The sequence below is a fragment of the Oryctolagus cuniculus genome, chromosome 9 (genome assembly GCF_051225735.1).
Source record: "Oryctolagus cuniculus isolate XC-2025 breed Fujian yellow rabbit chromosome 9, ASM5122573v1, whole genome shotgun sequence".
Classification (NCBI taxonomy): Eukaryota; Metazoa; Chordata; class Mammalia; order Lagomorpha; family Leporidae; genus Oryctolagus; species Oryctolagus cuniculus.
This window is the reverse complement of record NC_142875.1, coordinates 134,889,310-134,911,607: the sequence shown is the minus strand read 5'-3', so window position 1 is coordinate 134,911,607 and position 22,298 is coordinate 134,889,310. Positions and strand designations below refer to the sequence as shown.

At 46.0% G+C, this 22,298-nt stretch overlaps 1 protein-coding gene across 4 annotated transcripts in view; it reads left to right on the top strand.

Moving 5' to 3' along the window:
* The window catches only part of ADAMTS20 (ADAM metallopeptidase with thrombospondin type 1 motif 20), a 170,178-nt gene that overhangs the window by 44,010 nt on the left and 103,870 nt on the right, over positions 1-22,298 (top strand). For all 4 annotated transcript variants that reach the window (XR_016213193.1, XM_089304055.1, XM_089304054.1 and 1 more), the window contains exons 5-11: positions 3,476-3,559; positions 4,004-4,128; positions 5,400-5,440; positions 14,305-14,410; positions 16,435-16,581; positions 18,307-18,448; positions 20,364-20,468. Coding sequence is in view for 3 of the 4 variants with exons in the window: in XM_089304055.1 (XP_089160181.1) it covers positions 3,476-3,559; positions 4,004-4,128; positions 5,400-5,440; positions 14,305-14,410; positions 16,435-16,581; positions 18,307-18,448; positions 20,364-20,468 (750 nt within the window). In the remaining variant the exon portion in view is untranslated. The remainder of the gene's footprint in view (positions 1-3,475; positions 3,560-4,003; positions 4,129-5,399; positions 5,441-14,304; positions 14,411-16,434; positions 16,582-18,306; positions 18,449-20,363; positions 20,469-22,298) is intronic.

The following is a 22,298-nucleotide window of genomic DNA, read 5'->3' as shown; positions in this document are numbered from 1 at the left end:
ATTTTGAAACGTAGTAAATGACAGCTGATGTTGGTGCTTTGGAATTCCTGACAGGAAGTAAAGGAACACAAGAGAAATTCTTCAAGAGTGACTCTGGTGTAGCTCTGGGAAGAAAAGTCTTGTTTCCTGTATTTCACAATGAACCCGTTATCAGTGCTGCAAAGTGATGTTTCTCTGATGGACCGTGGGATGCCGTGGGGTAGCTGAAGTTATCTACGGGAGTTCTAAAGGCAGGGTTAGAGCAGACTTCTTTGATTTTGTGGAAACCAGATCTGCATTGAGGCTGCAGGAAGCCTCAGATCAGTGCTAGTCCTGCTCATGTCAGTGCATGTCCTGTGCATGTCGCTGTATGATAGTGCGTGTCACTGTATGATAGTGCATGTCACTGTATGATAGTGCATGTCACTGTAAGATAGTGTGTGTCATGTCATGTCACTGTAAGATAGTGCATGTCACTGTAAGATAGTGCATGTCACTGTAAGATAGTGTGTGTCATGTCATGTCACTGTAAGATAGTGCATGTCACTGTAAGATAGTGCATGTCACTGTAAGATAGTGCATGTCACTGTAAGATAGTGCGTGTCCTGTGCATGTCACTGTAAGATAGTGCGTGTCCTGTGCATGTCACTGTAAGATAGTGCATGTCACTGTAAGATAGTGCGTGTCCTGTGCATGTCACTGTAAGATAGTGCATCTCACTGTAAGATAGTGCATGTCCTGTGCATGTCACTGTAAGATAGTGCATGTCACTGTATGATAGTGCATGTCACTGTAAGATAGTGCATGTCACTGTATGATAGTGCATGTCACTGTAAGATAGTGCATGTCACTGTATGATAGTGCATGTTACTGTAAGATAGTGCGTGTCCTGTGCATGTCACTGTAAGATAGTGCATATCTTGTGTATGTGACTGTATGATAGTGCATGTCCTGTGTATGTGACTATATGATAGTACATGTCCTATGCATGTCATTGTATGATAGTGCATGTCCTGTGCATGTCAATGTATGCTAGTGCAGGGCTTGCGTGGACAGTGCATGTCAGTTATGTCCTGTGCATGTTGCTGTACATGTCCTGTGAATGTTGTATGATAGTGCATGTCCTGCATAGACAGTGCGTGTTCTGTGTATGGCTGCTCATACACAGTGTGCATGGCACTGTATGGTAGTGCATGCCACTGTGTGATAGTATGTGTCATGGACAGTACATGTCCTGTGTGAGACTGTGCAGCTCAGTGTATGTACCGTGCAGATCACCTCCTAGAGTTTAGTCCCACTAGGGGAGAACATATTTCCATCCAAGATGGGACTTCTGTGGTTGCAGTCACCTGGTTTGCGTTCAGCTTTGATTTTCTGGGAGATAGATGCTGCTGTTTTGAGGAAGAGAGGACCAGGCTGAAGCCAGGAGCCGGAAGCCAGGAGCTTCTTCTGATTTCCCACTTGGGCAACCTTCCACTGCTCTCCCAGGCACGTTGGCAGGGACCTGGATGGGAAGCAGAGCAGCCCGGACTGGAACCTGTGCGTATATGGGATGCCAGCGTTGTAGGCAGAGGCTTAACCGTCTATACCATAGTGCTGGCCCTCGAATGGGTTTTTGAATATCTTCTCTCTCCTCTCGAAAGGTGGAATTGCAGATTTCTATATACATGGATTTAGTGTTTTCTTCATTCTTTTTCATCTCTATTCAAAAGAATGCTCAAATGAGGATACAGGACATTCAGCAGACTTGATGATTTCCATGAACCAAGAATTCCTTCCGGGTCTATCATGTGCCACCCAAGCACGCAGACCATCATCTGCTGCTTTACAAAGTGCAGTATTAGTGAGCCTGAGAAGTGGAGTAGCCGGCGCTCACAACCAGGGCCTGTATGGGATGCTGACAGCAGCTTCACTGGCTGGCCACAGTGCCAGCCCCGTGGATTACTCTTTAATTGGTGAAAAGCAGAGGTCACAGCTGCATTCATGGATAGTCAGTGCTAAAGATGGAAGGAGACTTAGTGAACGTGACAGACTCTTCTGGATTTCCCAGGACATTCTTAGCTTTCGTCTTTAAATGCCTCATATGCTTGGGAACCCTTGGTCCTGGGTGAACTGAGACGGTCACACGTACCGCAGGGAGAGCATCAGAACTGATGTAGCCCAGGGTGTGAAGTCCATTTCCAAGATCGGTCTGTGGGGTCCGAGGAGTGTGGGCTGCATCTGAGTGTCGTGATTGTTCCCACTTGAGGAAGCAGACTTGAGAGTTCTTTATGTTTCCGCAAGGTGCTCACTGCATTTCTTCAAACACATATACCTGGGTTAGTGGTAATGTTATGATCAAGGAGAAAGAGAGGGATATGTGGTTTAGGCTTGGAATATGACAGTAAGCCATTTAAAGGAAGATTCAAGGGAAAGAAAGAGTTTTCGTGTGTTGAGCTGTAGATACAAGGGGAGAAGTGCTGAGTGCTTCAGCCATGGAGCCAGTGGATTATATATGGGGTCCTACAAACGTTTGTAGAACCAGAATTAGAGCATGAGCTTATTTGGTGTGTAAATTTTGAAATATATACTATGAAGAGTCTTCAAAAAGTTCATGGAAGGGGCCGGCACCATGGTGTAGTGGGCTAAGCCTCCACCTGTGGTGCCAGCATCCCATATGGGTGCTGGTTTGAGTCCTGGCTGCCCCATTTCAAATCCAGCTCCCTGTTGAAGGCCTGGGAAAGCAGTAGAAGATGGTCCAAGTTCTTGGACCCTTACACCCATGTGGGAGACCCAGAAGAACCTCCTGTCTTCGGATTGGCCCAGCTGCAGCCATTGTGGCCATTTCGGGAGTGAACCAGCAGATGGAAGACCTTTTTCTCTGTCTTCCCGCTTTCTGTGCATAACTCTACCTCTGAAATAAATCTTAAACAAAGATCCTCAAAACCATGTTCATAATTGGAAGTTAACACTGAGTGCAGAGAAGATCAGATAGAACTAGCAGAAAACAAATAGACAAACTTCCATGTTTGTGTGATGGAATCTTGTGATGGTGCACATGGTAGACCCTGGACTAGAATGCAGCAGATTTCTTGCTGAATCCTTCAGAACACTAAATCCTTCAGACTCTAAGTTGTGTTCACATCGCGCGGGGTTCTTGCTAAAGTACAGATTGTGTCTCCCTCATCAGGGCTGGGCCTGAAACTCCATTGCCCAGCAGCTCGGAGTTCGCTGGAAGACACGCATCCGCCTGGTGTAGGAGCCTGGTGCTCAGACTCACCGCCTGTTAGAGTCACTGAGATTGTGGGGGAGCTGAGAAGATGCTGACGCCTGGGTACCAGCCCTGGGGGCTCTGCTGTGGTTGCAAGGGGTGGGACCCACGCGTGGGGCTCATAATCGCTGTGTTGGATTTCAGCATGCAGCTCGCCGGGAGAGTTGCTCTCGGGCTGGGCTCAGTGCACTTTCTAGAAGAAAGACACATCTGTGGAATCTAACCCTGCTTTCTTTTTTATTGCAGGTTGCACAAATCTACAAGGACTCAAGTATCGGAAATCTTATAAACATTGTACTCGTAAAATTAATTGTGATTCACAATGAACATGTAAGAAACGGATTGAATATTAAAACATTAGTAATCTTAGTTGCAGTGGGCTTTTAGTGTGAATATATAGAGGTCACAAAACTCACTAAGAATTAGATTTTTTTAAAAGTTTGCTCTAAAAACTTGGTTTCAAAAGGATTGAGATTACTTTTTCTGTTGTGATAGAGATCAAGTGGAACAACAGCAGTGTTTATCTGAGCCAGGGGAGAGAAGATACAAACAAATCAAAAATCCAACACTAAATACCCTGCTGTTGGCTGGGTTAGCATAGAGAGTAACCGGGGAGCTTCAGAGTTCACGGTGTTTGGGGCGAAGGAGAGAGGTGCCGCTCCTGGAGTTGGCTGCAGCTTGCTCTTCTGTGCGTGGGGTGGCCAGGATGCTGAGAGCTTGGAGGAGAAAGTGGGCCTGATGTTTGGACCTCACCCTGAGCTGTGTGTTGTGTAGGAAGGACCAGTCGTCAGTTCCAACGCAGGCAGCACGCTGCAGAATTTCTGTTCATGGCAGCAAACTCAGAATGTCCTTGACGACGCCCACCCTGCCCACCACGACACAGCTGTCCTCATCACCAGGTAGGGCTCAGCAGACGCTCTCCTCCTCCCCTCCTCCCCTCCTCCCCTCCTCCCCTCCGCCCCTCCTCTCCTCCTCTCCTCCTCTCCTCCTCTCCTCCTCCCCTCCTCTCCTCCTCTCCTCCTCTCCTCCTCTCCTCCTCCCCTCCTCCCCTCCTCCCCTCCGCCCCTCCGCCCCTCCTCCCCTCCTCTCCTCCTCTCCTCCTCCCCTCCTCCCCTCCCCTCCTCCCCTCCTCCCCTCCCCTCCTCCCCTCCTCCCCTCCTCCCCTCCTCCCCTCCTCGCCTCCTCGCCTCCTCGCCTCCTCGCCTCCTCGCCCTCTTCTCCCCTCCTCCCCCTCTTCTCCCCTCCTCCTCCCCTCCTCCCCTCCTCCCCTCCTCCCCTCCTCCCCTCCTCCCCTCCTCCCCGCCGTGATTCTGTACCAGTAGTGCTCGGAAACGTCCGGTGAGAATTTGAATTCCCCAAAAAGCTGCGAGTGAGGGTTCTCACAGCTTTTGCACCAGAGTGCTGGGTTAGACTGTCTGGTTGTGGAGAAATGGCGTGGTCTGAACAGAATCATCTCCTTTGCTGCATTCCCCTGCTGCTGTTTCAGTCCCTGGAAAGAGGTCTGAATTGAGTCGCTGTGCACGTTGCGGACTCCCTGTGCGTTTTCCTCGCTCTGCTCTGTATGCTGATGCTCTGTGTGTGTCTTAAGGACCATGTTGCCTTGGCTGGGGCTCTTCTTGAGCCTCTTTATTTCCACGGAAACACCTTCTGCTGATAAAAGTCAGTTTCTATTTTACACACACTGGAGAACAGGACATCTGCAGTAAGTTCATGGAGAAGACACTGTCATTTAATTCCATTTGTCGGTGAACCTTTGGAAATAGCTTTGTGTATTGCTAATTAATACCTTTGATTCAGCAACGTGGGTGCTGTCAGAATATATAGATCCCAGGTTTACTTTTTGGTTGGTTTTACGGAGAAATACTTTTCTTGGGGCTTAACCTGAGAGAAATCTCAACTTCCCAGAACCCTGGAATACAAACTTTGAGCCCATGTAAAGAAGCTAACACATAGCCCATGTATTCTCTTTTTGTAATTAAAAGAAATTGATTTAGTTTTGTACACATTACTCTACCTTGATCTGTGGTTCTGCTCTGGTTGGTAGTGAGAAAATATCTTTAAATACAAATGAAAATTTTAAATTACTACTAATCTATGACTATTATTTTATTAGCAGTATTATTACTAATTATGTACCGTGTTTATTAATTAATAAAAATTTTCTTTTAAGGGAAGACATTTGTGGCGCTAAAGAAAAATGTGACACGTTAGGTAAGTTATTTTGCCAGTTAACTTTAGCTTATGTAATTGGTGACTGCATTATTTTAAAAAATGTTCAAATTAATTTCTTTTTATTTAATGTTTTGATTAGTTGTCTTGATACATTATTACCTATCACTATTATTTAATTCTACTTCTATAAAGTTTACAGAATAAAAAGTATGAAATTCTGTGACGTGTTTGATTAACTTACGGTGTTACCTAACATAACACTCAGCTCATGTTAAGTCGCACTTAATAACCCACGTGTCCACGGAAAGCAAAGTAGTGAATCCATGGCCAGACACAGGCTTCAGAGTGCTGTCATTACTAAGACAAGAGCTCTGTCCACCATCCGTCGCTGCTTGTCCCAGGAGGTAGCAGTACCAAGTATATCATATTTGCCAGCTCCTTCTGTGTTTTGAGGAATGGTTCTATAACGAGTGTACGTGTTCCTGGAGAATCACTTGGTTTTGCTGCTTCTTGTGCTTTTGTAGCTGGAATGCATGCATTTTCACTGCTGTGGCCTACTGAATCGATAGCTTATATATCCAGATCTTACCAGAGAATAATTTGAGCTCATCTGACTTTTCATGATTTTTTTTTGTAGGAAGGTAAATTCCTAGGACTAGAATTGCTCTACCAGTATGAATGTTATTACTCAACTTAATAAGAAATACCAAGCTATTTTTTAATGTGGTCGTACCAAATTACACCATTATCAGTGGACAACAAGCATTCCTTTTGATTGTGTTCTTGTCACAGTAGGACATCTTCAGATTTCTGATTTTTGTCAATCTAAATGTAATATATTATAGTCACTTATTTCCATGATTTCTAATGAGAAATCATATTTACTGGCCATTGGTTTTCCTTCTCTGTAAGGAATGAAATAAAATTTCCCATTTTTTCTGCGGTGGTATTTGCTGTATTCTGTTTTTTTTTTAAAATATTTATTTGGAAGTCAGAGTTATGGGGGGTGGGGAGGAGGAGGAGAAAGAGATATTCCATCCACTGGTTCACTTCCCAAATGTCACAGCAACTGGAGCTGGGCCAGGCCGGAGCCAGGAGCCAGGAGCTTCTTCTGGGTCTGCTGCATGGGTGCAGGGGCCCTGGCACTTAATCCATCTTCTGCTGCTTTCCCAGGCACATTAACAGGAAATAGATTGGAAGTGGAGCAGCTGGGACATGAATTGGTGTTCATGTGGAATGCCAGCTCCAAGCAGTGGCTTTGGCTTTACCCTCAACACCATGGCACTGGCTCCGTTAATATTTTTTTAAGACTAATTTATTTATTTGGAAGTAGGAGTTAAAGAGAACGAGAGAGGGAGCGACAGACAGATGACAGCTAGAGAGGTATCCATCTGCTGATTCATTTCCAAAAGTGGCTGTAATGGCCAGGGCTGAGCCATGTTGAAGCCAGGAGCTCCATCCAAGTCTCCCATAAGGTTGATAGGGGCCCAAACACTTGGGCCATCCTCTGCTGCCTTTCCCAGGCCGTTAGCAGGGAGCTGGATCAGAAGTAGAGCAGCTGGGACATGAACTAGCACCCATAGGGGATGCTGGCTTTGCAGATGGCAGCTTAATGCACTGTGCCACCACACTGGCCCCTGTTGTAAATATTTCAAAATTCGTCCTTCCATATTTGACTCTGTAACCCAGTGACTACAGAATGCACACTGTTCTCATGAGCACATGGAACATTTTCTAGGGTAGACCTTGTATTGGGCCTCGAGTCAAATCTCAGTAGATTTAAAAAAGATTGAATGTATCTTCAATGATGTGTCTTCTCAGTCCACGAAAGATTAACTCTGGAAATCAGTAACAAGAAGTGCAACAGAACATTTACAGGTACATGGACATTAAACAACATGCTACTGCATGACCAATGGGCCATTGAAGAAATTAAAAAGGGACAATTTTTTTGATACGATGTCAGATACTTATTTGGTTTTGTTACTTTCTTCTCTAACTGCAAAACCAGATTCCCCAAACTGTACCTTGAATATTTCCTCCTTTTCCTTGAAATCTCAATATCATGTATGAAATCTCTGTATGAACCTGGATGTGTGTAACATCCATCCATTCCATGCCCATGTCTTATTCATTCACATGCCAATTCTGCACTATTTTCACTTCAGACTTCTGTAATCTTAATAACTGATGGGCTGTGTATCTCCGCTTAATGTTCCTAAAAGATCTGTCCATTTAAGTGGACTTTTTAAGTGTCTTGGAAAAATATGTATTATTTTCTTTCAGAGTTGAATACTTGAAAATTTATTATGTCTGTTGATAGCAGGGTGACCTCAACTTTCTCTTGTTGCTTAGTTGCTGGATATGTCACTACCTCCAGTTTTCCAGTGCCCTCATATGTTAGTTTTTTCCTTGAAAAAAGCATATAATTGGATTCTTAAAATATGAAATACAGTATTCTTTATTGTTCAACTGGTAAAGTCTATTTACTACAGTTATTGTAATTAACGTTGTATGCTGCCTTATGTGATCTACATTTGTTAGTTGTTGTCGGTCATTATGTTTATAACTTCTGTGGGATTTTTTTAGGGTCCACAAGCAAGTGTAGTCATGTGGTATTTGTCTGGAGCTTATTTTGCCCAACACAGTGACTTGTAGTTCCGTCCATGATGTTGAGAATGACATGAGTTCGTATTCTTATGTCTGATCCGTACTACATCCTGTATTTGTGCCATACGTTCTTTATCTGTTCATTGGTGCATGAGCACTACAGTTGCTGTTGTTTCCTAGCTTTTGTGGATTTCATCTCTTGGATATATACCCACGAGAGGGACTGCTGGACTGTAGGGTAGTTCTGTTCCTTGTTTCTGGAGGAAGGTCTGTACTGTTTTCCACAATGGCTGCACTATTTTGCCTTCCCGTCGACAGTGTGCAAGGGTTCCCTTTTCAGCACATCTTGACCAACACTTACTATCTTTTGTCTTTTTGTTAATTGCCTATCTTCTGGAGCCAGGTGCTGTTTCATCGTGGTTTTGATTTGCATATTCCCCTGATGATTAGTGATACTGAGCATTTCTTTAAATGTTGGCCCTTGTATCACTTCTGAGAAATGTCTGTTTAGGTCCACTGCTGCATCTTTTACTTGGATTATTTGGGATTTAATGCTGTTGAATTGTTTGAGGACTTTATATAGTCTGGATACTAACCTCTTGTCAGACGTAGAGCTTACAAGCGTCTTCTACCATTGTGCCTTTGTTGATTGTTTCTTTTGCTGAGTTTACAAGCTCTTTAGTTTGATGAAATTTCGTGTCTGTTTGCTTTTATTTTCTGGGCTTTTGCAGTGTGGTACAGAAAATACTTGCCCATTATAATGTCCTGAAGTGTTTTTGTTGTGCTTTCTTCTAATAATTTCAAAGTTTGAGGTCTCACACTTGGGTCTTTTTTTTTTTTTAAGATTTGTATTTATTTATTTATTTCAAAGAGTTACAGAGAGAGAGGAGAGGTAGAGAGAGAGAGATCTTCCATCCACTGGTTTACTCCCCAATTGGCTGCAGCGGCTGGAGCTGTGCCAGTCCGGAGCCAGGAGCTTCTTCCAGGTCTCACACGTGGGTGCAGGGCCCAAGCACTTGGCCATCCTCCACTGCTTTCCCAGGCCATAGCAGAGAGCTGGATCAGGAATGGAGCAGCTGGGACTTGAACCGGTGCCCATATGGGATGCCGGCACCCCAGGTGGCGGCTTTACCTGCTGTGCCACAGCGCCAGTCCCTCACACTGGGGTCTTTAATCCATTTTGAGTTGGTTATTTTGCATTGTAAGAGGTAGGGATCTAGTTTTATGCTTCCGTGTATGCATATCCAGTTTTCCCAGCAATAGTTACTAAAAAGACCATCCTTTTTCCAATGCATGCTCTTAGCATCTTTGTCAAAAATCATTTGGCTGTAGATGCATGGGTGCACTTCTGGAATCTCTCTTTTGTTCTAATGGTTGTGGATCTGTTGGTTTTTTTTTAAGATTTTATTTTTATTTATTTGAGAGGTAGAGTTACAGACTGAGAGTGGGAGAGACAGAGAGAGATCTTGCATCCACTGGGTCACTCCCCAAAGGGCCACAACGGCCAGAGCTGGGCCGATCCAAAGCCAGTAACAAGGAGCTGCTTCTTGGTCTCCCAAGCACGTTCAGGGGCCCAAGGGCTTGGGCCATCCTCCACTGCTTTCTCAGGCCATAGCAGAGAGCTGGATCAGAAGAGGAGCTGCTGGGACAGGAACCGTGACCATACGGAGTGCAGGCAGAGGCTTAGCCTGCTACACTACCCTGCTGGCCCCTGTGGGTCTGTTTTTATGCCAATACCATGCTGGTTTTTTGTTTGTTTTGTTTTGTTTTTGTTAATTTTTTTGTTTGTTTGTTTGTTTTTTTGACAGGCAGAGTAGACAGAGAGACAGAGAGAAAGGTCTTCCTTTGCTGTTGGTTCACCCTCCAATGGCCGCTGTGGCCGGCACACCGCGCTGATCCGATGGCAGGAGCCAGGTGCTTCTCCTGGTCTCCCCTGGGGTGCAGGGCCCAAGCACTTGGGCCATCCTCCACTGCACTCCCTGGCCAAGCAGAGAGCTGGCCTGGAAGAGGGGCAACCGGGACAGAATCCGGTGCCCCGACCAGGACTAGAACCCGGTGTGCAGGCACCGCAAGGCGGAGGATTAGCCTAGTGAGCCGCGGTGCTGGCCACCATGCTGTTTTAATCACTGTAGCTCTGCATTATATCTTTTTTTTTTTTTTTTTTTTTTTTTTTTTTTACAGGCAGAGTGGACAGTGAGAGAGAGACAGAGAGAGAAAGGTCTTCCTTTGCCGCTGGTTCACCCTCCAATGGCCGCCGCTGCAGCCGGCGCACCGCGCTGATCCTGGCAGGAGCCAGGAGCCAGGTGCTTTTCCTGGTCTCCCATGGGGTGCAGGGCCCAAGCACCTGGGCCATCCTCCACTGCACTCCCTGGCCATAGCAGAGAGCTGGCCTGGAAGAGGGGCAACCGGGACAGAATCCGGCGCCCCAACCGGGACTAGAACCCGGTGTGCCGGCGCCGCAAGGTGGAGGATTAGCCTATTGAGCCACGGCGCCGGCTCTGCATTATATCTTGAATGCAGATAGTATGGTGCCTGCTGCTTTTTTCTTTTTGCTCAAGATCATTTTGGCTATTCATGATCTTTTATGGTCCCATACAAAGCTAAGCTGTGTTCTTTCTAGTTCTAGAACATGTCTGGGATTTTGGTAGGGATTGAATGGAATCTATGAATTGCTTTAGGTGGTATGTACATTTCAATGATACTGATTTCTCCAGTCCAGGAACACATTAATATCTAAGGTAATTACTGATGGGTAGCATCCTACTATTGCCATTTGGATCGTTGTTTTGTATTTTTATTGTAATTACTTTCTTTGTTTCTAAATTGCAGTCTTTGTTGTTTCTGTTAAATGATTTTTTTCTTGGGGTATACTTTGATTCCTTGCTTATTATGTTTTGATAATTCTGTATATAGGTTTTGTGTTGTTAAGGCTTAGAAAAAGTTTCTTTTGGTTACAACAATCTATCTTGCTAAAAAAAAAAGCTTAATGTTGATTTTAAAGATATGGAAAGAGACAAAAACAAAGAGGTAAATCTTAATAAATGCCTCTAAATTTGTGCTGCATTCATCCCTGGTGTTGAGTTTTTGATATTATGCTTGGCCTCTTTTAATGTTTCAATTCAGTAGTTACAAGTTGGGGAGATTCACAATGAATATAAATGCTTTATACACAATGTCTAAAGTAATAGAGCATTCTGAAATTTTTTAAAGCTACTCTTACCAGGAGTTTTCTACCTTTTGATATGTTCTTCTTGTTAGTATTTCTTGAAGCTTGAAGAACTAGCTCCCTTTAGCACTATTTGTAAGACAGATCTAGTGGTGATGAAGTCTCTGAACTTTGGTTTGGGACTGTCTGTATCTTTCCTATCATCTGAAGCATAGTTTTTCTGGAGACAGTATTCTTGGCTGGAGTTGTCCTGCCTTCCATATCATGAAAGTCTCTTCCCCTTCTCTCCTGGCCTGAAAGGTTTCTGCTGGGAGTGTGCGGTCAGGCGGATGGGGAGCCCTTGCTGTGTTTTACTTCTTTTCTCTTGTAGCTTTGAGAGTCCTGTTTTCATCTCTAATCCTGAGGAGCTTGACTATGTCTTGGGGTAGCCATGAATGTCAGGTTGAATCAGACTGATGACCTTTGGCCTTCTTGCACCTGATGGCTGTATCTTTCTTCAGGTTTGGGAAAATTTTTGTCAGTATCTGTGAATATGCTTTCTACTCCTTTGGTTGCTCTAGTTCTTCTTAAATCCCAGTAAGTCAACTATTTGCTTTTTTCACACTATTCCATATTTTTCATAAATGTTCCTCATTCCTCTTGGTTTTCTTTTTTCTCCTCCAACTGTGTGTTTTCAAATAGCCTGTCTTCCAGGTGTCTGATTCTTTCCTCTGTTTGATCTGTTCTGCAATTGATACCGCCTTTTACATTTTTAATTTCACTTTGGTGTACTTTTGACTTGAAGAATTGCTCCTCGATTTTGTCATTTCCATCTCTCTCTCAAATATGTTAGAATCTTGAATCTTTTCTCAATATTCTCTTAAGTTGAATTGAGTTTCCTTAAAATAGGTATTTTGAAATATTCATTTGAGCGTTTAGAAGTTTCATTTCCTAGGAGGTTGGTTTTGGGCACGTTAATTTGTTCTTTGCTGATGCTTGTTAGTTTCTTAACTGCCACACTTATCTGGTCCCTAGAATGTATACATGTATCTAAGCGTGAAGCACAAAGTGTGGGAGATAATCAGATGTCTACACAGCCCTGAAACTGAGTAGATTGGAAGGGAGCATCTGGTGCTGCCCTCATACTATCTTTGAGGCACTGTTTACTAATGTATTCTTTTTCTTGTTTAGTTTTTGGTCTTGCTTTAAACTAAGAAAAAGTCACTGAGGGTAGGAGGGACTTTGCCCAAACAAGGCCTTTTGGTAATGAGGTCAGAAAGAGGACACATCTTTGCTTTTTTGCTGAAAAGTATCAGTTAATGAACTTGTTTATCTTTGGCTTTTTTTCAGCCTTTTAAAACTTTATTGATTTAATTTCCATTTCTGTTAACACACAACGAAAGCATTCTAATTATTATGAAGTTTACCTTAAATGCTATGAAGATGTCCATATTTTTAACTTTTAAGAATAAAAGAATTACCACTTAGAGGTGAGAGCTGTAACAGTAGCTAATGCAAATGTTTTTTATTTTATATGAAGAAATTTTTAAAACTTTAAGAAATTATTATCTTAGGTATGAAAAACTTTTGTGAAAGGAATTGTCATAGGAGAGCAGACCAGTTGACAACTAAATATTACAGGATATTGGTGGTAAAACCATGGTATTGTGTTCAATTCAAAAAATAATAAATAAAAAGCTACCTTGTCTGATGATGGAGCATGGATTTTTGTAATGAACGTTTATTTCGAATTTCCTGCTCTGTGTTATTTTTCGAGGACTATTAACTGACTATTGCTGTCTTTAGTATCCGGCCAGCTCAGATTGTTGTCGTCTTTCAACTGCACATTTGAGTTGCTTGTTATTCTTTATAGTAGAGTGACTACATCTTGATAGTGCGTTTCCTGTTGCTGAAAGAGTTGCAGAATTACTGAGTGCTTAAAGTAATTCTTATCGCTGGGTCTCATTTTATTCAACATAGATTAAATGCCAAGTACTGTTCTCAGCACTGAACATGTTTTTACTCATTTAATTATGTGATAACTGTGTGTGTGTGTGTGTGTGTATAATGTGATCTTAGATGTTAGAAAATTAAAGAAGTCTCATAGATATTTTTGGAGTTGTGTGCTATTTTCTGCTCTCATTAGTTATTGTATTGCCAGTTAACCCATTCAGTGCCTTTGTTACTCCCACACTGATGTGCCTACATCCTTCAACCTACATGGAATGACTATTCTTTATGTATATTTAAAAACATTGTTTGTTCACCCATTTTTGGAATTATTTTCTTGAGTAATCTAAGAGTTTTCTAAAAGGATTTCTTTTTTTAAAAAAAGATTTATTTATTTATTTGAAAGGCACAGTTACAGAGAAGTAGAGGCAGAGACAGAGAGGTCTTCCATCTGTTGTTTCACTCCCCAAGTGGCTGCAATCGCTGGGGCTGCGCTGAGCCGAAGCCAGGAGCTTCTTCTGGGTCTCCTGTGCAGATGTGGGGGCCCAAGGACTTGGGTCGTCTTCTGCTTTCCCAGGCCATAGCAGAGAGCTGGATTGGAGGAGGAGCTGCCAGGACTAACTGGCACCCACGTGGGATGCTGGCATTGCAGGCTTTTTACAGCTGGCATTTACCCACTGTACACAGCACTGGCCACTACAAAGATTTTTTTTAGACTTTGATTTCATAAGTTTTAAATTTATAAAACAAAAAATAGTGAAGAAGTATGAAATTCCCATATACTCTACACTCCACTTCCTCTTTGGTTAGCACCTGATATTATTGTGATACTTTGTCACAGTCTGTAAGCTGTGGGCACACGCTGGCTTCCCCTGTTAACAGCATTGCATGTTAGTGTATCTGTACCGATCAGTGACCTACACCCAGCTTCCCCTGTTTTTGTTTTTTAATCCAAGCTCCCTCTAACCTTCCTTCCTCTCCCAACCTTTAGCAATCAACATTATTGGGTCTAGTTCAGTTTTTTTCTCTTTAAGCTTTTATAAGACAAAATGTTCAATACCTATATTCATTCAGTATTAACAGCCAGCTCTGTTTATTTCTAGGTGGTAATGCCAATGAATACTTTAAAATTTAGTTCTTAGTTTACGAGTTAAATGCTGTTTCCAGTTTGGTTATATGCAAATATGAAATTTTTCAGGCCTAGCAGAATTAGGGACCCTGTGTGATCCTTCCCGGAGCTGCTCTATCAGTGAAGAGAATGGACTGAGTGCTGCCTTTACCATTGCGCATGAGCTGGGCCATGTGTGAGTACCTCTGTCCTGCGGGGATGCGCTGGGCCGTGTGTGAGTGTCCGTCCCGCGGGGATGCGCTGGGCCGTGTGTGAGTGTCCGTCCCGCGGGGATGCGCTGGGCCGTGTGTGAGTGTCCGTCCCGCGGGGATGCGCTGGGCCGTGTGTGAGTGTCTGTCCCGCGGGGATGTGCCTTCTGCTCACTGCACAGAGCACCTGAAGATCCACCTCTGGTTGAATTGCTCGTACCTGTGTTTCTTCAAAAAGTCATCACTGTAACTGCTCCCTGATATGCTGACTCAGGCTGTTTTAGAGCTGTGTTAGGTCTCTCAGGGTGTCTAGATCAGCAGACCAAGCCAAAGAAACAGAACCTGGGAATTGTTTGGTTTACAGTAGTGGTGTCCCTGACAGGCACTGATGGCCTCCATCCCTTGTCCTATGCACGACCCAGTCTCTATCCTCACAGTGGCCTCTCTGGTCATCCCGTGCATGGCTGCGGGTCTGTGGTAGCCTGTAAATGACCCTGTCCCTTGTTCTATGCACGACCCCGTCTCCATCCTCACAGTGGCCTCTCTGGTCATCGCGTGCATGGCTGCGGGTCTGTGGTAGCCTGTAAATGACCCTGTCCCTTGTTCTATGCACGACCCCGTCTCCATCCTCACAGTGGCCTCTCTGGTCATCGCGTGCATGGCTGCGGGTCTGTGGTAGCCTGTAAACGACCCTGTCCCTTGTTCTGCACGTGGCCTCTACTTGTTCCTGTGCTGTGTGTCACTTCTGTTCTACATGTTCTCTACCCCTTTATTCCTTTATCCTCTTCATGACCACTATCTCTTGGTTTCCAGTGTGACCCCCAACACTCACTGTCCTTCACTTGACCCCTGTCCCCTGTTTTCCTGCACATGTCCTGCAGCCCTTGCTGTCCTCTGCGTGGCCCTGTCGTCTGTCGTAGGCTGCACAAGTCCAGCTCTCGTCCTCTCTCAGCTGTGGAAGGGCCTGCTGGGTGCCTGCCTGTGGACATCTCCCGGTCTCTGTGAAAACCAATTTGTCTCTGATCTTGCAGCTCAGAGCCCCAGCAGAGGGTGTTTTTGGCCAGGGGAAGTTCTTACTCATTAAAACATATGTCTCTGTTTTAAGAATTCTCTTCTCTAATTTTTTTTTAATTTGTCATCTATTTATTTGAGAGGCAGAGTTACAGAGATAACAGAGGGAAAGACAGAGAGAAGGGTCTTCTGTCGTCTGGTTCACTCCCCAAGTGACCTCACTGGCCAGAGCTGGGCCCATCTGAAGCTAGGAGCCGGGAGCTTCTTCCCAGTCTCTGGTGCAGGGGCAGGGGCCCAAGCACTTGGGCCATCTTCTGCTCTCCCAGGCCATAGCAGAGAGCTGGCTGGGAATAGAAGCAGCCGGGACACCAATTGGAGCCCAGCTGTATGGGATACCAGCATTGCAGGTGGAGGCTTAGCCCACTACATCACAGCACTGGCCCTGTTTTGTTTTGTTTTGTTTTGTTTTGTTTTGTTTTGTTTTGTTAAGTGGTTCCTTTATCAACCCCTGTATTACTAAAACTGCCGTGGGCTTCTACGAATGGGGACTGCCCAGGGACCGTTAGAAACCCCTCTGAGAAGTTGTTCCCACCGTGCCCCAGGATTCGGGGTCTCTCTGTGACTGCTGACGCAAATCGAGGCTGATTTCTCCCTTGTCAGGTCCACACCATTGCTTTGCCTGTCTTGCTGTGAGACATCAGTAGGGCATCTCAGGGCCGTGGCTTTGTGGGGAGGCCTTGCAGTGAGCTGGTGTCTCTTCAGAGCCCTTGAGCCTGGCTCCATCTCACGGTCAGCAGCAGCCTGCACGCTCAGTTTTACTTCTTGGAAGCCGGTTGCTCCTAAACGTGAGCGTTGTCAGCACCTTGGGAAGCAGTCGAGAGTACAGATTCCGCCGTAACGTGACCCATCTGTGTTTTACATCCTAAAACAGACATAGGCATTGGTGACACTCGGTGTGCACTCTGGATATCCTTTGTTAAGGGTTTGTTTCCACTTTCAGGTTTAATGCTCCCCATGACGACAGCTTCAAGTGTAAAGAAGTTGGAATTAAACATCCGTATCATGTGATGGCCCCGACTTTAAATTACGAAACAGTTCCCTGGACCTGGTCAAAATGTAGTCAGAAATACATCACGGAATTCCTCGAGTAAGTCCGAATGGATGTCCCTTTTGTCACATTGTTGAACATCTAGATTGCAGATTTGATGTTTGTATGTTTTTCAGGGTGGTTCAACTTCTGCTTAATTTGCCATTGTTTAGATTGAAGCTCATTTTCACTTTACAAGTGGGTGTTTAGAAAGGAGGAAAAGCATTGTTACTGCAGCTGAGAGCCAACTATCGTTTTTTTATTTGGACCCTTTCTTGTGATAAGAACTTGTTTGGGCGAAGACTTAATGGCAGTCACAGCTACCTTGCGTGTCTGAATTTGCGTGACCTCTGAATGAAGTCACCAGCTCCTATTCTGAGAGGGGTTAGAGGTGGCCTGACGGGACAGGGGGTGGCTGCAGCCAAATTCCGAGTCACCCACGTGGCTTCTAGAGCCACACGGATGTGGAGTCTGGCTTGGCTCATCTTTGGGGGCTCCCCTGACTCTGAGAGAGGAGACAAGGCACATTTCTTTGTGTCCCAATTGCATTTATCCAGCTGCAGTTTACTGTAGTCACAGAAACTCCCAGAAGGCCAGCCCAGGAAATCATTTAGTGTAGATGGAAAAAAGTGCTTCCTTGCTTCTGTGTATTTCAGTCACTGAGTTAGCAGCATCAGTAGTTCATAGTTATCTCCCTCTCTCTTCATGAGATCCTTGGTAATAAATAAAGTTATGCTTTGGGATACATGTGCATAAGTTTATCCTGCAGGTATGACTGGCAGGCAGGATTTATTCTCACTTAGGAACTTGATTAAAACACACAGCATACAGTTACTGATCTGTACGTGATTCACTTAGCTTTGTTCAGCAGCTACTGGTGCATTGATCGTAAATACCAGTGAGTGTGCTTTTTATATGTGTGAGGGAATAATACTCTGCTTCTATTCATTGGAAATTTTAGAAGTTAAGTGTGCATTTCATTGGAAAATCAGTACGTCTTCGGCAGCAGAGATTTCCAGCCTCTAGAATAACTGCTTTTAATTGCTGCAGAGGAACAGAAGATCATTAGTGCTCGGTGGGGACACTGGACGTCCTCAGGGTTGTCTGTCGGCGGGACGTTGCATGACAGACGAGGCCCGTGCCTGTACCACTCTCGAAGTCGCTTAGGTTATCGTGTATTCTGATAGAAAGTTGCAAGACAGACATTACCACACTGAGAGACGTGGGCTCAGGGAGAATAAAGAGCGTGCCCACAGCCGTGCTTCCTGGAAAGCAGGGGAACCACGCTTAAGCTCCCCCAAATCAAAACAGCTCTCAGCTCCGTGCGCGCTCCCTCCTAGAGGGGCCTGCACGAAGCTTTGTGAAATCCCGCTCTTGTTCAGAACTGGAAGCACACCCTCTCAGAAGTCTTGGAAATGCATGGGTATTTTGAAAGCATTTTGACAGATGGGACATCATGTTGCGGGCGTAGACTTGAAGTGTGCTAGGCGCACGTGCTTGGTAAATCGCGTTCCCGTGAGTGCACGTTTCTGAGTCAGGATGCTCTTTTGTTTGGTTGCCACTTTGAGTTCAGTTGGGATGGAGCACACGTACAGCTCCGCGTCCTCGGTCAGCCACGGCTGTCACTGCACACGGGGACTTGCCGTGCTGCTGCTGGTCTGAGCTGGTTGTTAAGTTAGGAGGAAATGCTCGTTTGTGAAGTCAGAACCGCAGCAAGTGTGAGGAAGAGGCTGCATGGCCGGGCATCCCTGGAAATTCACATTTTGTCTTCTGTCCTGGGCCCAGCACTGGCCACGGCGAGTGCGTCCTGGACAAACCGAATGGAAGGACCTATGAGCTGTTTTCGGAACTTCCTGGACTCCTGTACGATGTGAACAAGCAGTGTGAACTCATGTTTGGTCCTGGCTCACAAGTGTGTCCCTACATGGTAAGAAAAGTGCCTGCCGTGCAGCTGATGTTAGGACGGATTTCCAAATGTACGTTTGTCCTCTAGAACAGAAGGAGAGCGGGAACAGTGTTCCGTCTTTCAGAACTCTGGTGTTTGCAGTAAGGGGTTAACCAAAGGGAAATGCAAGCTTAGTGCTTCCTGTGTGTCGGGTGCGTGGGGCCCTGTTGGCTCCGATACGTTCCCGTGAAGAGTTCTCCTGTGCGTCAGCCACAGCAAGGCTCTGGCATTTGAAGACTGAAAATATTCAGAGTGCGGGTTTTCAAACCACATTTGGGGCATGTGTCGAGAAAATGTAGTGTTTGATCCTGAGTTGTTCCAAAGGCCTCAGAAATCCACTAGAGTGTATTTTCTTTTATGTAGGTTTGGATCAAAAGGAACAACATTTAGGGCACTTTGCTTGGTTTTCTTTAATCTGTTACTTTATAATTTGGGACTTTTCTGTGGATTAGATATGTTTGATTTCCATTGCAGTAGCTGGTCCCAACACACACTGGGTCTGTCATTGTTGCGTTATTGGGGGGTAGATGTCGGGTTTGGGGTTGACCCAGTGCGCCCCTGCTCTGGTGACGCTGGCCTTGTTTTTCCAGACATGGTAGTTCTTTCCTGTTGTGCATTCCTGCCTTGTGAGGTGTGGGCCCTGCTGGGCACTCCCAAATGCATGTGTATCCCCGGGGCCCACTGGCCTGCCACACGGTGGGTACCCTCAGGTACACATCTATGGAACGTTGAGTGAATGAATGAAGTCACTTAACAGGGAGTGCAGAGACTTGCACGTGTGCGTCACGTGGTGGATATTGTTCCCAGAGCCTTAGGTTTGTCATCAGCCATTTTAATTTTAGCAAACCTTTAAACTCCACTGCCGGTGGGCGGAGGGGAACTTGACCTTACTACTTGATTCCAAGAGATACATTTCTTTCCAACCTGGTTTAGACACTAAAAACACTTTGAATTTAAATTCTGAAAAAGAACGGAATTCTCTTGGATATAGCTGCCGTGACCCTCTGGACTTCGGTTTCTTGTGAAAGCTTTGGAATTCTTTGTTCAGAAGTTGAAAGTATGCATTAGGTTCACAAAATAGGAGCTTCAGTGGGCTTTAAAATATTTCTGTGTGCATTATTCATACATTCTGCCACTGCATCAAAGGGGCCTTGAGGCACTCCCTGTGAATATTTAGCCATAAAATGTCTTTTAGAGAAATATCTTGTAAAGAGGAATAAAATTCTCACGTAAGTTTGAATATTTCCACTCTGACTCATTTCTCCCATTGTCCTGTGTATGGATAAAAATCTTTTAAAAATGTGAGTGTAGTGTTTTTAGGGGTCTAGAGGAGACTCAATGACAGAAACTTACTTAGGAAAGATGTTGGCCAACGGTCTCTAGCTGTTGCCATGAGAGCAGGAAGTGCATAGGCCAACCCAGGAGCCAGTGTGGGAGGGGCCCTGGTGCAGGGGAGGTGTGGACCAACCTGGCAGCCAGCGTGGGAGGGGCCCTGATGCAGGGAGTGTGTGGACCATCTTAGGACCAGTGTGGGAGGGGCCCTAGTGCAGGGCAGGGTGTGGACCAACCTGGGAACCAGCGTGGGAGGGGCCCTTGTGCAGGGGAGGTGTGGACCAACCTGGGAGCCAGTGTGGGAGGGGCCCTCATGCAGGGCAGGTGTGTGGACCATCTTAGGAGTGAGCGCGGGAGGGGCTCTGATGCAGGGCAGGTGTGGACCATCTTAGGAGTGAGTGTGGGAGGGGCCTGATGCAGGGAGTGTGTGGACCATCTTAGGAGTGAGTGTGGGAGGGGCCCTGGTGCAGGGGAGTGTGTGGACCAACCTGGGAGCCAGCGTGGGAGGGGCCTGATGTGTGTGTGTGATTCTCACTCGTGCTCCCTGCCCATTGCTTCTCTGCAGAAACAGTGCCGGCGGCTGTGGTGCACGGGCACAGAAGGCGTTCACAAGGGCTGCCGCACTCACCACATGCCGCTGGCAGACGGGACGGCCTGCGGCGCTGGCATGGTAGGTGTTCTCAGAGGCTGAGTCTCGTACCGAGAGGTGTGCCGGCATGTGACCGCTCTGCATCTCTGCGTCCTGTGCCTTCTGCCATCACGTTTGTTGGATGCAGTACATTGTCAACCGCATGTGAATATTAAACTTACATGTGATTATACAAACAGTTACACAGATACAGGTGTACTTTGAGTATATCACAGACTGGTTATTAAAATTGAGTACTGACATCATGACCCTAACAGTTCAAGTCTCCCCAGATCCAAGGGTGCTTCCCGACAAAATTTGGTTCAGTATAACAAAGTTCTACGTGGCTTCTTCAGACGTGTATAGATTGTCATTGATGGAGAATCCATTCTAGCCCTGGAGTAGCCCGCCTGCCGTAGCACGTCTTGACCTGCGAGCTTGTGTCAGTCAGACCCTGCGCTGTGCAGGGCAGAGCTCACTGTGCCGCCTGCGAAGCGGAGGCCAGGTGGCGTCTGCTGAGCTCCCGTCTGCACCTCCCCCGGGCTCCCCAGTGCAAGGGGCAGCTTCCTTAGCAGTGGACTTGCGCAGGCCACGTGGTCACGGCTCAGTGTAGACGCAGCTGAAACTGAACCCATGCTGTTACCAACCGGTGCTTCCTCGTCTTCTCTCAGGTCACAGACGACTGGGCGGGGCTTCTGTTTGGAACCTGAGCGGTTTCTGGCATGGCCAGCGTGTCCACTGCTCGCTCACCTCTTGGGGATTTCATGCTCACAGTCCTCATGGGCCTTTTCAGTTCAGCAAGCAGTAAATTTCAAAATTTGAGCGTTCATTTGAAGTGATTTGGTGGATAAGAATTTTTTTTTTTTTTTGACAGGCAGAGTGGACAGTGAGAGAGAAAGAGGCAGAGAGAAAGATCTTCCTTTGCCGTTGGTTCACCCTCCAATGGCCGCCGCACTGATCCGAAGGCAGGAGCCAGGTACTTTTCCTGGTCTCCCATGGGGTGCAGGGCCCAAGCACTTGGGCCATCCTCCACTGCACTCCCTGGCCAAGCAGAGAGCTGGCCTGGAAGAGGGGCAGCCGGGACAGAATCCAGTGACCCGACCGGGACTAGAACCCGGTGTGCTGGTGCCGCAAGGTGGAGGATTAGCCTATTGAGCCATGGCGCTGGCCAAGAATTGTTAAAAGTGCATTGCCAGGCCGGCGCCATGGCTCACTCCCATATGGACGCCGGGTTCTAGTCCCAGTTGCTCCTCTTCCAGTCCAGCTCTCTGCTGTGGCCCGGGAGAGCAGTGGAGGATGGCCCAGGTACTTGGGCCCTGCACCCACATGGGAGCCCAGGAGGAAGCACTTGGCTCCTGGCTTCAGATCAGCATAGCGCTGGCTGTAACAGCCATTTGAGGGGTGAACCAATGGAAGGAGGACCTTTCTTTGTGTCTCTCTCGTTCATTGTCTATAACTCTACCTGTCAAATAAATAAATAAAAATATTAAAAAACCCACATTTCCCTTGTTTCCCTCAATTCCTGGGAGCAGTGTTAGTAGCCAGCTTTCTGCGGCCAGGCACCTGGGAGTCAGTGAGCACCTGCCAAGAGCCAGGAAGTAGCTGTCTGGACGTGCTGGGCTGACGAACTGTGCTTGAGAGGGTCACCTGATCCCAGCCTGAGCCTCAAGATCTGCGGCCAGAGTAGTGATTGTTGTGTTTACAAATACCAAAAAAAAAAAAAAAAAAAAAAAAGAAAATCCCGTTTGTAGCCAGCTTTCTGAGTGGCCTAAGTCAGCTCACGTGTAAGCATGATTTTTGCTTTTGAAACGGAGGTGTGTGGTGCAGGGCGGAGATCTTTTGAGTACAGGCAGCCCAAGCAGCATCAAAGCA